Source organism: Pituophis catenifer, unplaced genomic scaffold (genome assembly GCF_029215685.1).
Source record: "Pituophis catenifer annectens isolate HBS135680 unplaced genomic scaffold, rPitCat1.0.hap2 SCAF_15, whole genome shotgun sequence".
Taxonomy (NCBI): Eukaryota; Metazoa; Chordata; class Lepidosauria; order Squamata; family Colubridae; genus Pituophis; species Pituophis catenifer.
In genome coordinates this window covers 15,887,419-15,903,933 of record NW_027256895.1, presented here as the reverse complement: position 1 = coordinate 15,903,933, position 16,515 = coordinate 15,887,419, and the positions used below count along the sequence as shown (strand labels likewise).

The 16,515-nt window shown below is 36.9% G+C and overlaps 1 protein-coding gene and 1 pseudogene across 1 annotated transcript; both read left to right on the top strand.

Moving 5' to 3' along the window:
• LOC139324440 (vomeronasal type-2 receptor 26-like) overlaps positions 1–3,207 on the top strand; it is a 37,084-nt pseudogene extending 33,877 nt beyond the window's left edge.
• Positions 3,208–9,568: 6,361 nt separating this feature from the next.
• Positions 9,569–15,616, top strand: LOC139324438 (vomeronasal type-2 receptor 26-like). The gene is made up of 6 exons (XM_070954151.1): positions 9,569–9,744; positions 10,860–11,151; positions 11,454–12,311; positions 13,108–13,335; positions 13,642–13,768; positions 14,721–15,616. The coding sequence occupies exons 1-6, from the start codon at positions 9,569–9,571 to the stop codon at positions 15,614–15,616; spliced, it is 2,577 nt and encodes an 858-aa protein (XP_070810252.1).
• The last annotated feature ends 899 nt before the right edge of the window (positions 15,617–16,515 follow it).

The window sequence follows — 16,515 nt, the reverse complement described above, 5'->3', positions numbered from 1 at the left end:
TCGTCGCCAGACGGTCTTTTGGGACTGCCAGCCCCGTCGCCCGTAAAGAGCTGCCTCTACAGCTGAGAGGCAGCTCAAAAAACTCCGTCTCTTTGGGGAGACGTGAGGAGAACCGGCGAGTACAGGTAGAGCCCTCTGCTAAGTCCCAAGAGTTTTTTTTTTTTACTCTTGGGGAGGAAGCAGGATGAGGCTCCCTATCCAGCTCGCCGCAGCTCTGGGCTTCGGGGGAACTCTGCTTCCTGCAGAGCTAGACAATGTGACCAACCTAATCAGAGAAAACTAACAGACTACTTAAACAAGCAGGATGAAATCCGGATTTGGGTCTCTAAATCGCAAGTATTTGTAATAACCCTATGACTGATTTTAAGAATGAAGAGTGAAAGGGGAAAAAAAAGTTTAAAATGGCAGCTGGCTGAGACTTGAGAAGAAAGCTGAAAGCGAAAGTCCTTCCGTCTGAATAGTTTATGCTACAAAGTATCTAGCGATAGCACTGGTTAGAAGAAAAGAGAAAAATCTCTGCTTCATGCTTTTTCTTTTTTAGAGACTTGATATTGATATTGCCTGGAGAGAAGACTTTTTCCTTAAAAAAGAGTTTGTTTGCGTGGCAGGATGGCGCTAAAGCTGACAAAGCCAGACAACAAAGCTGCGGGGGAGGGGGCTCCCCCATTAATAAATCACAAGAGCAATTTTTTAGCTTGCAGACGCAGAAAAACGTCTTTAAAGATTTAGAGGAATCTGTTGTGGAGGCGTTGGCAAGACATGATGAGATTTTGAATCAGAATCTTGAAAAATTTAGACAGGAAATTAAAGAGTTGATTCAACAAAAGTATGATAACCTGAAGCGATATATTGTAACAGCTTTGAAAGGTTTCTCAGAAATAATGCTAAAGATGGACAATAAATTTGAAGAAATTAATTTAGAAGCAGAGTCCAAACTGAAGGAAGCTGACTATAAGATTGATAATTTGGATAATAAAATGCAAAGAATTGAAAATGATTTGATAATGATTCAAGAAAAAAATTTAGAAGCAGAGTTTAAAATGAAGGAAGCTGACCACAAGATTTATAATATAGATAATATAACGCAAAGGATTGAAAATGAAATCACAATGATGCAATTCAGATCCATGGAATTTGCAATCAGAATGAAGGCGATAAAGGAAAATAGCAGAGAGGACTTGAGAAAGATGTCTGCTGAAACTCTGGCTGTGATTTTAAAGGTTAGCTCTGAAGAGGTTTTTTGTAAGATTGATAAGGTCTACAGAATAAATTCTTGGGTGGCAAAGCAAAGGCAATTGCCTAGAGATTTTACTGATAAAGAAATAAGAAATGATATTGTGCAAAAGTCTTTTAACTCCACTCTAGAAGTGAATGGAGTAAAGATCTGGATATATAAAGAGCTGCCTTCTAAGATGTTAAAAGACAGAAAGGGCTTTGGATTTTTGGTGACTGAGTTAAAAAAACAAAACATCCCATTTCGGTGGGATGCTCCAGTTGGTATAATATTGAGATATCAAGGAGAAAGATATCAATTAAACACTGTTGAAAAAGCAGAAGAATTTTACTACAAGGTTTTAAAAAAGGACCCAACAACTCCATGTATGTTATCAGCGTCAGGAATACAGCAAAAGGAACAAGAGATAGAAGTTCAGAGTAAGCAGATGGAGCTGGAAATAATGGAAAAACAACAAGCTACAGAGGGTTTTTTGGATGAGCCGCTTCTGGATTCGCCCTCAGAGGCTACAGTTGGATTACTTACAAATATAAGAGAGGAGGCTTTGGATCTTGATCTGATGTCTTATCAAGTTAAAGACCAGCATGTAATTCAATCAGCTAACATACAAGTTTCCGAAAACTTGTAGTTTTCGGAAACTACAAGAGAAAAGAGAAGAAAAGAAAAGAGAAAAGAGAGAAAAGGGGGAAAATCTTTCAAATCTATTTGAAAAACTTTTTCAATAAAAAAAAAGAAAAGAAAAAGACAGATACCATGGAAGAAAGGTGGTCTCACCTATAATTTGGTTCAGTGACATCCAGGGATTTAATGGCGATAATCAGAAAATAGAATTGCATAGAGTAAGCAACTAGGAGCCAGTATAGCTCATGCAGAGTAATAGAACTAAGTGAGTTAAGTGCATGTCCACTGCAAGGCAAACCACTTATGTTTTTGAAAAAGTCTTCAAAAGCAGCACAATATAAAGGTCATTCCAGTAATCAAACTGATATCTCATTAAATCTACAGATGGCTGTAAAATTGAAATATACTGAAAATGAAATGATGAGATAATGTTTCTATGAATGGTTTCTTTTTCAGACTTGGATGACTGTTTCCCTTGTCCAGAGGATCAATATCCAAACAAGGATAAGGATAATTGCCTTCCAAAACGTATAATTTATTTAACTTATCAAGAACCTTTGGGGATTTCTTTGGCGGTGATTGCAGTCTCCTTTTCGTTCATCTCAGCTGCAGTGCTCGGGATATTCATTAAACATCAGGACACACCTATTGTGAAAGCCAATAATCGGAACCTCACTTACAGCCTTCTTGTTGCTCTCCTGCTCTCTTTCCTTTGCACTTTGCTCTTCATTGGGCAACCTACCCAAGTGAAATGTCTCTTGTGACAAACTGCTTTTGGCATCATCTTCTCTGTAGCTCTTTCTTGTATATCGGGGAAAACAATCATAGTGATCCTTGCTTTCATGGCCACCAAGCCTGGATCCAAAATGAGAAAATGGGTGGGGAAAAGGTTGGCTATCTCTATTGTCCTATCTTGCTCCCTGACACAATTCTGCATTTGTGTGGTGTGGCTTACAATTTCTCCTCCCTTTCCAGATTCTGACATGCACTCCATGGCTGAAGAAATTGTTCTACAATGTAATGAAGGTTCAACCTCCATGTTTTATACAGTGCTTGGCTTTCTTGGGTTCTTGACTGCTGTCAGTTTCACTGTGGCCTTCCTAGCCAGGAATTTGCCTGACACCTTTAATGAAGCCAAATTTATTACCTTCAGCATGTTGGTCTTTTGCAGTGTCTGGGTGTCATTTGTTCCCACCTATTTGAGTACCAAGGGAAAATACATGGTAGCTGTAGAGATCTTCTCCATTTTGGCTTCAGCAGCTGGATTACTGGGGTGCATATTTTCCCCCAAATGCTTTATCATTATTCTGAGACCTAATCTGAATAAGAAGGAGCAACTAATGAAAAAATGAAACTGATTTTAACACCATATCCCTTGAATGAAACCTTATATAAAGCAATAATTCTGAGAAGTTCACTTCAAAACCTAGAAGTTTTGTCCCCTTAATCTTTTTTAATGTTAGATAATGATTCTGGGTACTAATCAGAATAGTAGTCAATAACTAATCAAGAAAAAGTTAAAATATCCATGAATACAAAAATGAATTGATTGAAATCCTGCATCCCATGAGCTTCACTGTCAAAATAAGATATTTCTCAGTAAAAGAAAGATTCAGAATATCTTTTCCTCCATTTTGCTAGGAATCACTTGATCTTTAGAATAGTTTTGAGAGATTTTCAAGGTCTTTTCCACATTTACTTCACTAAAAATAAAGGTCATTCCACAAAAGCAAGGGATTCCTATTTTTCACCCTGCCAACTTTGAAAGTGTGACAGAAAGCAGTAATATGGCTGTATATGTCATCATCTTCTGTAGAGAAACAGAAGAACCTATGTGAACATAATGTCTGAGTCTATCTCTTATCAGCCAGACAAGATGCAAGAGAGGTCAGCCAATCAAGGTCTTGAACAAATATAGTCCCCAGCCTCAGGACATTTTGTGAAATTTGTAGAGCCAAGTTGACACATGGTACTCTCTTCTTAAAAATAATGGTGTTGACAGCTTAAATGAGTCCTGCCCCCTTGTTGCCAAAAGCTGCACCTTGTCAGAAAATTTGCACCAACCTCAGATTCATTCTCTAGTGTGGGCGATCTATGTGCTTCTGGAACCTCAGTTTTTTAAACTCGATCCTTGGCCTATATTAGTGTGCACTAACTCAGTTTTCGACTAATCTCTCTCCTGGAAGATCTTTCTAACCCATACCTGGTCCATAGTTCTGTGCCCTGTTTAGCTTGAAAGGTGACATCCAGCAACTTGAATTGCAATTAGTGTAATTAGAAATAATTTAGCTCCTGAAGTAGTTCTATTATATAAATTAAAAACATGAGATTGTTTAGCAATTCTGTATTTCTGTTTCCTTATTGATATCTTATTAAGGAGATGCAGTTATTCACGTAATTTTTAACTCAACAGTTGATGTATAAATAGTATGCCTACCCCGCATTTGTCTCTCTCTGTCTTTCCTCTCTCCACACACACACACACACACATTTATTTCAAAGAAGACACAACAATCCTTTAGTCCTATGCAAATAGGTACTTGGAGGGAAGGGACAGTCCCTATGATGTAGTTAAAAGTGGAAACACTATATCAAACCCTGAACCAGTTAACAGTGGTGTTCCCCAAGGCAGCATTTTAGGACCAACACTCTTTCTGCTTTATATTAACGACCTTTGTGATGATTTTACAAGCAGCTGCATCCTCTTTGCCGACGATGTAAAACGATTTAACACCACAGACAATTCTACTACCGTACAAAATGACTTAGATTATGTATCTCAATGGTGAAGCAATTTGCAACTCCAAATCTCTGCTAACAAATGCTCAGTCCTGCACATTGGCAATAAAAATCAGAACATCAAATATAAGCTAGGCGGAAATGCTCTAAAAGATAACCCACACTCTGTCAAGGACCTAGGAGTACTCATTTCAAAAGATCTAAGTCCCAGAGCTCACTGTAACAACATTGCTAAAAAGGCATTAAGAGTTGTCAACCTTATTTTACGAAGTTTTCTCTCTGGTAATGCTGTACTTCTAACTAGGGCACACAAAACATTTGCCAAATCTATCCTTGAATACTTCTCACCTGCCTGGAACCCACACTGTATTTCACACATTAGTACATTAGAGAGAGTCAGAGGTATTTTACAAGAAGACTACTCAACTCCGCTGCTCGCAATAAAATGCCTTATACCACCAGGCTTGAAATTTTAGGCCTGGATAACCTTGAACTAAGCTGTCTATGTTCCGACTTAAGCTTAGTACACAAGATTATCTACCATAACATCCTACCTGCTAATGACTACTTTAACTACAATCTCAATAACGCAAGGGTCATCAATAGATACAAACTAAATGTAATTTGCTCTAATCTTGATTGCAGAAAATATTACTTTAGCAATCGAGTAATAAATGACTGGAACACTCTACCAGATCCTGTTGTTAGTTTCTATGTGTTTATGGCTATGTTTTACCTGTTTATATCCATTTATTTGTGCCATTTTTCCATGTGTCCAAGTCTGTCTATACTGAGACTTGTTTCCTTATACTTGTTGACAAATAATTAAATAAATAAATATCATATTGCCATTGGGTATATCATGATATCATTCTGCAAATACTACAAACTTTGGTCGGTGATATCACCATTATCTGGGGGACACTCAGTTGGAGGTTCCTTTAATGGCCTCAATAGGTTGCCCACTGAAATGATACTCATCCATCTATTCACAATCACCTGCTTTCAAACTGTTGTGTCAGCAAGAGCTGGAGCAAGTGATGGGAGCCCATGTGAACAAGCGGTAGCAACCTGATCTTGAATTGATCCTGCTGATTATCAAACTAGTACCTTAACCATATGAGCCACCATGCTCCATGTAGTTAGTTGAGACATAGTTAGCTAAATGGTGATAGAAGTATTATCTTGAGCTATGACTTTTGAGATAAAGAAATTGAGTTCAGGAATAGCAAGACTAGCTAAGCTCTGGGGCAGCTGTGTACCAAAGTGATACAATGTCCATATTGTCAGAAAATTGAAAGAGACTTGTGGTTATCCCTTCTCTCTTGTAATGCTCATCTTGTAATGATGTGAGTCCCATGTTCTATACTGAAAACCAATCAAACAATTAGAAACAAAGAGAAGAGAAGAGAAGAGAAGAGTAGAGAAGAGAAGAGAAGAGAGAGAAGAGAAGAGAAGAGAAGAGAAGAGAAGAGAAGAGAAGAGAAGAGAAGAGAAGAGAAGAGAAGAGAAGAGAAGAGAAGAGAAGAGAAGAGAAGAGAAGAGAAGAGAAGAGAAGAGAAGAGAAAAAGAAAACTTCCAAAAGTTATTTTGATATTTGGATGTTCTCAAAAATGCTCCTGATTGCTACAGGATCTTGAGAAAAAGAGATAGCAGAAGGAGAACTCAGAAAATGCTCATCTACTCTTTCAGGAACTGTAAGTCCCTTTTAACAGGCTCAACTCCCATCCCAGAGCCTCATTTCTGATGGACTACATCAGTGGTGCTCAACCTTCCTAATGCCGCGACCCTTTAATACAGTTCCTCATTTTGTGGTGACCCCCAACCAGGGGTGGGTTCTAAATTTTTTTACTACCGGTTCTGTGGGCATGGCTTATTTTGTGTGCATGGCTTGGAGGTCATGTGACTGGGTGGGTGTGGCTAGCTGGTCATGTGACCGGGTGGCCATGGCTATGTGTATAGGGACTACTCAGAGGGCTGAAAAAAGTCATTTCTGACAGGTCCTCGCACTTTTGACTGGTCCTCACACTTATGACCATCCTCACATTTATGCCCGTGCAGCATTCTTAACAACCATGTCACTCATTTCACAACTGCTTCTCTTCACCATGGTGACAAGATCGGGCAAAAATGTAAAATGTGAGGACAGTCGTAAGTTCGAGGACTGGTCAAAAGTGCAAGGACCAGTCAGAAATAACTTTTTCAGCCCTCTGAGTAGTCCATATGCATAAAAGGATACAGCAATAGAGAGGGATGAAGGAAGGGAAGGGAAATTAGAGTAGGAGTGAGGGTAAGAGAGGGAGGAAGAGAGGAGGAGAAGGAGAAAGGAAGATGAAATAGGGAGGAGAAGAAGAGGGGGAGGAAGAGAAAGTAAGAAGGAAAGAAAAGAGAGAGATGGTAGGTTTGAGGAGAAAGATTGCTGTACAATAAAAAAGATGAAAGGGAAGAAAGCCAACCCCAAACAAATATAAAGATATTAAGATAAAGAATGAATTGTTAAACTTTAAAGAATAAAAGAGAACAAATATGAATAAATAGCAATAATTAGAAACACACATACAAACATACAATGTATTTTCTTTGAACAGAGTATTTGGCCGGTTCACAAATTTAAATAGTGTTTAGTCATTTCAATTAAATTTACAATTTCTATATTTCCTTTTTGCCATATTTATTCCTCATCTATTTTTGTAAAAAACCAATATTACCCTTCATCCTCATCTCTAATCTTAATCAAATTCAATTTTTCCCTTCTATTCTATATTATACCCCTTCCCATTGTCATCTATTTTTATATCCATCCTCACATTGGTTAATTATGTAATATTACAGTTGTTTAATATAAATTCAACATTTTAATATAAATCAATTAGTTATATAACTACCTTTTTTGTATATTAATCAATATGAACATGAATATTCCAATTATTTCCATGCAAATCCAATTTCTTACAAATCAGTTAATTATATTTACCAATAATAATAAACCAAATAATTTCCCCCATATATTCCTCCAAACCACAACTTAACCATTTCTGCTTTCAACACAATATACAATTAATAGTATCTCAATTATTACAATTCCCTAGTTAAATAGAGCTTTTTTTCTTTTGTGTTTTAAAATCTTGAACTCTCCTCTTTTTCCCTAAATTTCCCATTGTTTGCACCTACCTTTTTTGGTGAGGTAAAAGAAAAGAAATCTGCCTGCCTAATTTTCCAACGTTGCAGCAACAGCAAAGCCAACAGCCTGCTTTACTTTCATTTTCGTTTTTCAGCATAGCTAGGGGAAAAAAAATCTGCTCCAGCAAGCAGCAGAGCCCTGAGCAAAACAGCTGAGAGCAAATCAGCTGAGAGTCGGGAGCCGATCTAATCAAGGGCTAATTAGCCTGTGCTGAAGCTCTGTGGACCAATAAAATTACAAAAAAACACCGAACCATTTGTTAAATTGCTGGCTTGCCCACCCCTCGCCCACCACTGTTTATTGGCAATAAATAGTGGTGCGGAAGGGCGGGGCAAGGAGCGGGGCGGAACTGGCAGAATCCCACCACTGGCTATAGGGCGGCCCTTTGAAGCCCCGCGGCAAGAATTTAAACAGTTTTTTTTTCCTCTAGCCATCAGCTGGGACTCAGGAGGCAGCAATAGATTGGGAGTGGGCGGGTTAAGTGAACAGCCGGCGATCCAACAGAGCAGAGAGTGAAGGTGAGTGAAGGAGGGGGGGGTGAGAGAGGGCTTTGGCGACCCCTGTGAAATAGCTGTTCAACCCCCAAAAGGGTCGCGACCCCCAGGTTGAGAACCGCTGGACTACATCTTTTACATTCCAAGATAATTTCTTTCTGGAGAGAGAATAATTGTTATAGTACTCCTTTTCAAGGTAGATCCTTCCTTCCTTCCTTCCTTCCTTCCTTCCTTCCTTCCTTCCTTCCTTCCTTCCTTCCTTCCTTCTTTCTTTCTTTCTTTCTTTCTTTCTTTCTTTCTTTCTTTCTTTCATTCATTTTTTCACACTTCTTTGCTTCCCATCTCCTTCAGAGAGGCACTTCTGGGTGGTGTACAATTTCATCAATAAAATGAATCTTTTTAACCAGAATAATTTAACATTGTTTTTAAAAACCAAAGTGTTGTATTCAGCAAAGTGTTAATACCAAAATTAATGAGAAAAATGTCCCCAACAGAACTATTTCCATTCTTTTCTTTTCTATAGTTCTATTTTGTTTTCTTCTCAGCACATGAACTCTCATTCCCCCATATTTATTTCCCATCATCAAAGGTTCATAGCAGTGCAGCAGTGTCTATTGAGATATGATAAACAAGTTTTTTTCTGATATTTCTCAAAGCATAATTGCAAAGAATGGCATTGATTAGTAATTAAGGATAGTTATTGTCCCTTCTTCTCCAAATCTTTACACTGTAAAAATGATGAGCTTGGATTAAGTCATTGCACTATATTAATATCTGCTTAGAAATGAAGACATGCATGTGGGGGTAGGGAAAGGATTTGTGTTTCATGTGTGATATTTCATTAGAAGATCTCCAAATTCCCTTCCAGTTCTGTTATTCTGTTAACTTTAGATAAAGTTCATTATTTTTTTTTTATTTTTAAAAAAAATTGATTTATATGCCGCCCTTCTCCGGAGACTCAGGGCGGCTTACAATGCGTTAAGCAATAGCCTTCATACTTTTGTATATTTATACAAGTCAGCTTATTGCTCCCACAAACTGGCTCCTCAATTTACCTATCTTAGAAAGGATGGAAGGCTGAGTCAACCTTGAGCCTGGGGAGATTCGAACTAGCAGTAATTGCAGGCAGCTGAACGATAATAACAGGCTATTAGTCTGCTGTGCCCCCAGGCTCTTTTAACTTTAGATTATAAATTAGTTATATGGTAACATAGGATTTACTGTTTTATGTCTACAATGACTACATATTACAATGAACTTGTTATATTCAGAACATTAGTTTTACTTTTTTTCCCAACTATGATGAGCATTTCTCCTCCCTACACTTGTAAACTTAGTAGTCCTCTTCCAATTGTTCATAAATATTACCAATCTGGAGATTTAATCATTGCTGCTATTATTTATCAGGTTTTATTTCTTACAAATGAGATTACTTTTCAAAGCCTTCCTTCTTCTGATGTCCTTGATAAGTACCTGTAAGTATCCAACTACTTCTCCTCCCCCTCATTGCCACCTAAAAGATGCATTTTCTTTCATGTTTAGGCTTAAAGGTATTCGTTGCTTGTCAGTTGTTATGACCTGTTCTAGTGACCGTATGTAGTCCTTTTTTTTTTATTGTAAACCTATCCTAATACTGATGTTGAAATTGAGATGAATATTATTAGTTTTAATCATAAAGTATATGAATTTCATTCCCTTCAGGAAGCTTCCTTCATTCAACAAAGTCCCTTGTTGAAAGTAAAAAGTTTGATTAATCTAAATATTGCAGAAGCTCTCTTGTTAATCTTGAGGTTTTTTGCCTTTCATTTCATCCAGATATAAAAGAGAAACCCTCTAGTGGATATTTTAGGCTATTATACATCTAGGATGTGAAAAGCAAACTGCCTTAATTCTCTCAGAAAATATGGATAAGATATAGATAATATTGAAATCAGCTAGAGACATAGGAAACTGATTGCAGATTTTGTTTTTGCCTGATGTGATATATTTATCCCTAGCAAGTTTTAACTCAGTTACTGATGACTAATTCACTAGCTCCTCTGGAAGATGGTTATGGCTCCACTACTCTTTCTGTGAAATAATAAAATTAGTTTTGAACTTCAATCTTGTCACTGTGAGATTATGTCCCCATGTTCTTATGTTTTAATTAACATTGAGAATACTGCCTTCTAGAACCTTATTCACACACTTTAATTCATTTAAAAGTTTCAGTCCTGTACCCTCTTTCCTTCTCCCTCTAGGATGAATTTATTCGTTTCCTCTAATATTTCCTGATATATTTTCTCTCTGCTCTTGTACCATTTTTGTTGCCCATCTCTGGACTCTCTCAATCTTATCAATACTTTTTTTTAAACACAGTATTTCAAATATGGTCTGATTAAATGCTACCTTAGCTCAATGTTAAGTTGCCAGAAGTTGGTCAGTGTTAATACAATCTAGGGCTATTTGTTAGTGACCAAATTGCAGGTGTCCAGAAGAAAAAATAAGCACTAATTTATATTATGTTTATGTATAATTTATATGTATAGATTACAACAGCTGTCCAATTCTGAAATAGAAAAATATTAACAGATTCTAACTCTCGCTGAAGGTTCATCACTCAAAATTACCAGAACACTTTGGCTCTGGCATTTGCTGTAAAGGAGATCAATGAACATTCTGGGATTTTACCCAATGTAAGCCTTGGTTTCCATATCGCTACTCATTATCCTGTGGAAATTACAACTTATCATTTAGCAATGGAATTTCTATCTACAAAGGATAAATTTATACCCAACTACAAATGCAATGACCAGACCAACACAGTAGCTGTCATTGGAGGACCCTGTATTACCACCTGTCTCAGCATGGCAATCCCTCTATGCAACTACAAAGTTCCCCAGGTGAGACAAAAAATGGATCAATATGAGTTGCTCACCAGCTATTTATTATATTCAAAAGGTGGGAAACTGAAATGGAAATTTGAGCAAAACCGTGAATAAGACTAATTTGAAAGGACAGTCCCTTTTTGCGTGATGAGCAAAATTGCAGATGTCATCTAAAACTAATTTTAAGCACCCTATTTTTGTATCCCACTCAAACCCAGAGACTGGATTAAATAAATACACATGCATTGGTATTTATTATCATTTTTATTTTGGAAGCGATCCTTCATTCCTATGTTCTTCTGACTTTCTCCATTTAGATCGCATATGGATCTGCTCCACTGATTAATACTGAAACAGCAATGTTTGTCAAATGGATGTTCCCAGATGAAACCTATCAATTGAAAGGAATATTGCACTTATTGTTGCATTTTGGATGGACCTGGGTTGGGTTAGTTTCTCTGTTTGAGGAAGACAGAGACAGATTCATTCAGAAGAGACTTTCCATGTTTTCAGAGAGAGGAATCTGCTTTGACTTTATAGAATGTCTGCCGCAGATGAGGTATGGTAATGCAGCTGCTGAGTGGATAGAAAACGCAGGTAAAATATTCAAAGTAATCATGGAGAGTACAGTCATTGCAGTTATCTTAAGTGCTGAAAATGCAGGCTTGTTGCCTTTGAGACTCATGATCTATTTTTTCAATTATGATAATATTCCAAAGGAGAGAACGGCCAAAATTTGGATCATGTCAGCCCAGATGGAATTCACATCCATTCTAATTCATAGACAGTTGCCCATTGATTTTCTCCATGGTGCACTTTCTTTTGCAATTCACTCAAAGCAGCTGACCGGATTCCAACAATTTATGCAGAAGAGAAACCCAAACTTAAAAAAAGACGATGGGTTTATTAGGGATTTCTGGAAAGATGCATTTGAATGCTCCTTCTCCAGTCATATTAGAGATGAGAATGCTGAAAGGATCTGCACTGGAGAAGAGAAGCTGGAGACTCTTCCTAATTCTGTCTTTGACACCACCATGAATGCACATAGTTACAGTGTCTACAATGCAATCTATGCTGTGGCACATGCTCTGAAGGCCATGCGTTCTTCCAAACTCAAACGGGGTCAAAAAATGGATGAGAGGAGATGGAAGCTCTTCCTCCAATCACCTTGGCAAGTAATGTTGTGTAATTAAAAATTTGGGGAAAATTAAGAATAAGAATAGGTTTTGGGTTTTTTTTTTTTTTGTTTTAACTAATATAAAGCTTTACAGATATTTTTGAAAACTATATGGAAATACTGGAAACTTTCATATCAAAGAAAATAAAAAATAAATATAATTCTAATCCTTAAATGTAGAGACTGTTAGAAATATGTAACATACCAACTTCTTTTATGTCTAAAATGGTATGTGCAAGATCTTATTCAGTCCATTATATTTGACAATTTTTAATGTAGAAACTTGAAAACTACTCTGCTACTGAATAGCATTATTATTCCTCACCAGCTGAATTTTGGAGTTACTAAGATTCAAAGATCCCAAAGGATCCCAAAGGATCCCAAAGGCAAAGGAACTTTCTTTATCTTTCTTGAAAGTGTTTTGCTTCAATTCAGAACTGAAGAAGCTTCTTGGATGAGAAGGAAAACATCTTCAAAGAAAAACAAAGTAAGTCCAGTTGCCTTTTGAAAAAAAAACACCTTAGGGACAACCAATGCTTGTATGACTGAGAATCTCCTTAGACATTAAGACTGTAAGGGAATTATAATAGTAAAAAAATAATAAGAAATCTTGTGAAAATAGGAATAGTATTACTCCGAGTGAATAGCAAATTTGTCTATGATTGCATGAAGAATATCTCAAGTTTATTTAGGCCAAATTGAAAGAATCAAATTGAAATTTTCACATCCCTTTCAAAGATTCCTGATAAATTTCCTGGGATTTCCCCCCTCCTCTTTTTTTCTTCTTCCTTTAGCTCCACCGTTTCTTGCAACAGGTCTCCTTTAACAACAGTGCTGGAGAACAGGTTTCTTTTGGCCCCAGTGGGCAATTAGAAACTGGATTTGATATTTTCAATTGGGTCACATTTCCAAACAAGTCCTTTCTGAAAGTCCAAATTGGAAAAATCGACCCCCTGGCTCTCCCAGAAAAACTACTCACCATTTCTGCTAAGGACGCTGTTTGGCCTCTCATGTTTAATCAGGTATCTCTCATTTTTCCCTTTTCATGGCCTCATAATTTTGCTGTATTAAACTATCCATTTTACAGCACTTTTATCAAATCTGTTCAAAGACCATAATATAGATATTTGATTTGATTTGACACCAACAAGAAATGGGACCTTAAGGAGAGCATACTCAGAGGGATCTCAAGTTAAAGGTTTTCCCACATCAGCATCTGGTACGTTGCCTGAAACTAATCCTTAGAATTTGCATATGCATAATTGATGAAAAGAACAATCCACCAAAAATAAATTCTTTCTGAAAATTCTGATTTTATTTACGAGCAGGCATTACCTCTTTCCATCTGTAACAAAGAGTGTCCTCTTGGCCATAGCAAGATAAAAGTGGAAGGGAAATTATCCTGTTGCTATGATTGCAAAATATGTCCAGAAGGGAAGATAGCTGACCAATTAGGTAAGGAAAGGATTATATTAAATGTATCAATGATATAATAGATATAAATGGGGGTTTATTTTTTAAAAATGAATATTTTTAATAAATATTATGGTGATTGAAAATCTTGAGCTTCACATCATATTAATGTGAATCAATGAAACAATTAAATTAATTTTTAGACTTCATAATTTTGTATTGATAATTTTTCCATATTTTTTACTAGTTTTTACTTTCTATTCTATCCAAATGATTGATTGATTGATTGATTGATTGATTGATTGATTTTGTAATGTATATGATTGTCTATTACATATAGCATAACCTATGCATTTTACCACAATATTTAGAAACACGAATAATAATTTAAACAAAAAACCTTGCTACAGGGTACCAGAAAATCAAACTTCTGAGTCAATCCCCATTCTACCATAATATTTTAAGTGAATAACAAAGGTTTCCAAGCTTGCTACAAGGATAAAAGGGTAGGAAACCCAAATAATTCAGATGGAAGAGTATTGGAAAAGGCTGAATGCTATAGACCAGATTGAATTCTAAACTCCCTGACGGCATTATTTCAGACAAGATCTGGAGCATGCCTACCTACCAGACTTATTGAGAAAGACAGATACCCTTGAAGAAAGGTGATCTCACCTATCATTTGGCCCAGTGACATCCAGGGATTTAATGGTGATAACCAGAAAATTGAATTGCAAAGAGTAAGCAACTTGGAGCCAGTATAGCTCATGCGGAAATAACAAAACTATGAGTGAGATAATTGTAAGGTCCATCGCATTGCAGATCAATTATGGATTTTGAAATGATCTTCGAGGGCCACACCATATTAAAGGCATTCTATCTATCAAATTGGGATCTCATTATGTCTATAGAATACTGTAAAATTGTAACATACTGAAAATGAAATGAAGATGCTTCAAAACAATAATGCTTTTATGAATGGTTTCTTTTTCAGACTTAGATGACTGTTTCCCATGTCCAGAGGATCAATATCCAAAAAAGGATAAGGATAGTTGCCTTCCAAAACGTACAATTTATTTAACTTATCAAGAACCTTTGGGGATTTCTTTGGCGGTGATTGCAGTCTCCTTTTCTGTCATCTCGGCTGTGGTGCTCGGGATATTCATTAAACATCAGGACACACCTATTGTGAAAGCCAATAATAGGAACCTCACTTATAGCCTTCTTGCTGCTCTCCTGCTCTCTTTCCTTTTCAGTTTGCTCTTCATTGGGCAACCTGACCAAGTGAAATGTCTCTTGAGACAAACTGCTTTTGGAGTCATCTTCTCTGTAGCTCTTTCTTGTATATTGGGGAAAACAATCATAGTGGTCCTTGCTTTCATGGCCACCAAGCCCGGATCCAAAATGAGAAAATGGGTGGGGAAAAGGCTGGCTATCTCTATTGTCCTATCTTGTTCTCTGACACAATTCTGCATTTGTGTAGTGTGGCTCACAATTTCTCCTCCCTTCCCAGATTCAGACATGCACTCCATGGCTGAAGAAATTGTTCTACAATGTAATGAAGGTTCAACCACCATGTTTTATACAGTGCTTGGCTTTCTGGGGTTCTTGACTGCTGTCAGTTTCACTGTGGCCTTCCTAGCCAGGAATTTGCCTGACAGCTTTAATGAAGCCAAATTTATCACCTTCAGCATGTTAGTCTTTTGCAGTGTCTGGGTATCATTTGTTCCCACCTATTTGAGTACCAAGGGAAAATACATGGTGGCTGTGGAGATCTTCTCCATTTTGGCTTCAGCAGCTGGATTACTGGGGTGCATATTTTCACCCAAATGCTTTATCATTGTTCTGAGACCTAATCTGAATAAGAAGGACCAACTAATGAAAAAATGAAACTGATTTTAACACCGTACTCTTTGAATGTAATCTAATAGGTTGCTTTCAGCATATAATTTTCCCCTCTGCAATTTGAGGTTCTGCCTTCTTTCTTCCATCTCCATTAATAGGACATATAAAGCAATAATTCTCTGAAGTTCACTTCAGAACCTAGAAAACTTTCCTTAATCTTTTCTTTGAAATGTTAGATAGTGATTCTGAGTCTTAATCAGTATAGTAGGCAATAACTAATAAAGAAGAAGATATGGTTTTGATCGACATGATATAAAAAAAAATGCCCAGATTCCAGAAAGAAATATCGAGAAGAGCCACAAAGATGATTAGGGGACTGAAGGCTAAAACAAGAATGATTGCTGGAATTGGATATGTCTATTTAATGAAAAAAAAAAAACTAGGAGTAACATAATAGCAATCTTCCAATAATTACAGAGCTTTCAGAAAGAAGAGGAGGTCAACCTATTTCCCAAAGCACCTGAATGGATGAGTAATAATGGATGCAAACTAATCAAGGAGAGAAGCAACCTAGAGCTAAGAAGAAATTTCCTACCAGTTAGAACAATTAATCAGTGGAATGACTTGCCTTCTTAAATTGTGGGTATTCCAATACTGGGGTTTTTTTAAGGAGAGATCGGACAACCATTCATCTTAAATGATATGGGGATTGGACTAGAAGATCTCAAGGTCCCTTCCAACTTTCTTACTCTGTTATATTAAAAATATTTTAGTGATACAATGTGCATTAGGGTAAACATGAATGGGTTTAAATACTGCAGCCCCTGAGCTTTGCAAAAAGCTCCCCTCCCTGCCAAAAAGAAAGAAAAAGTTTATTTTACATAATTTATGAAATTAAAGCATCTCTGGTACATGTGAAGCCAAATGTTTATCATGTTTTTGTG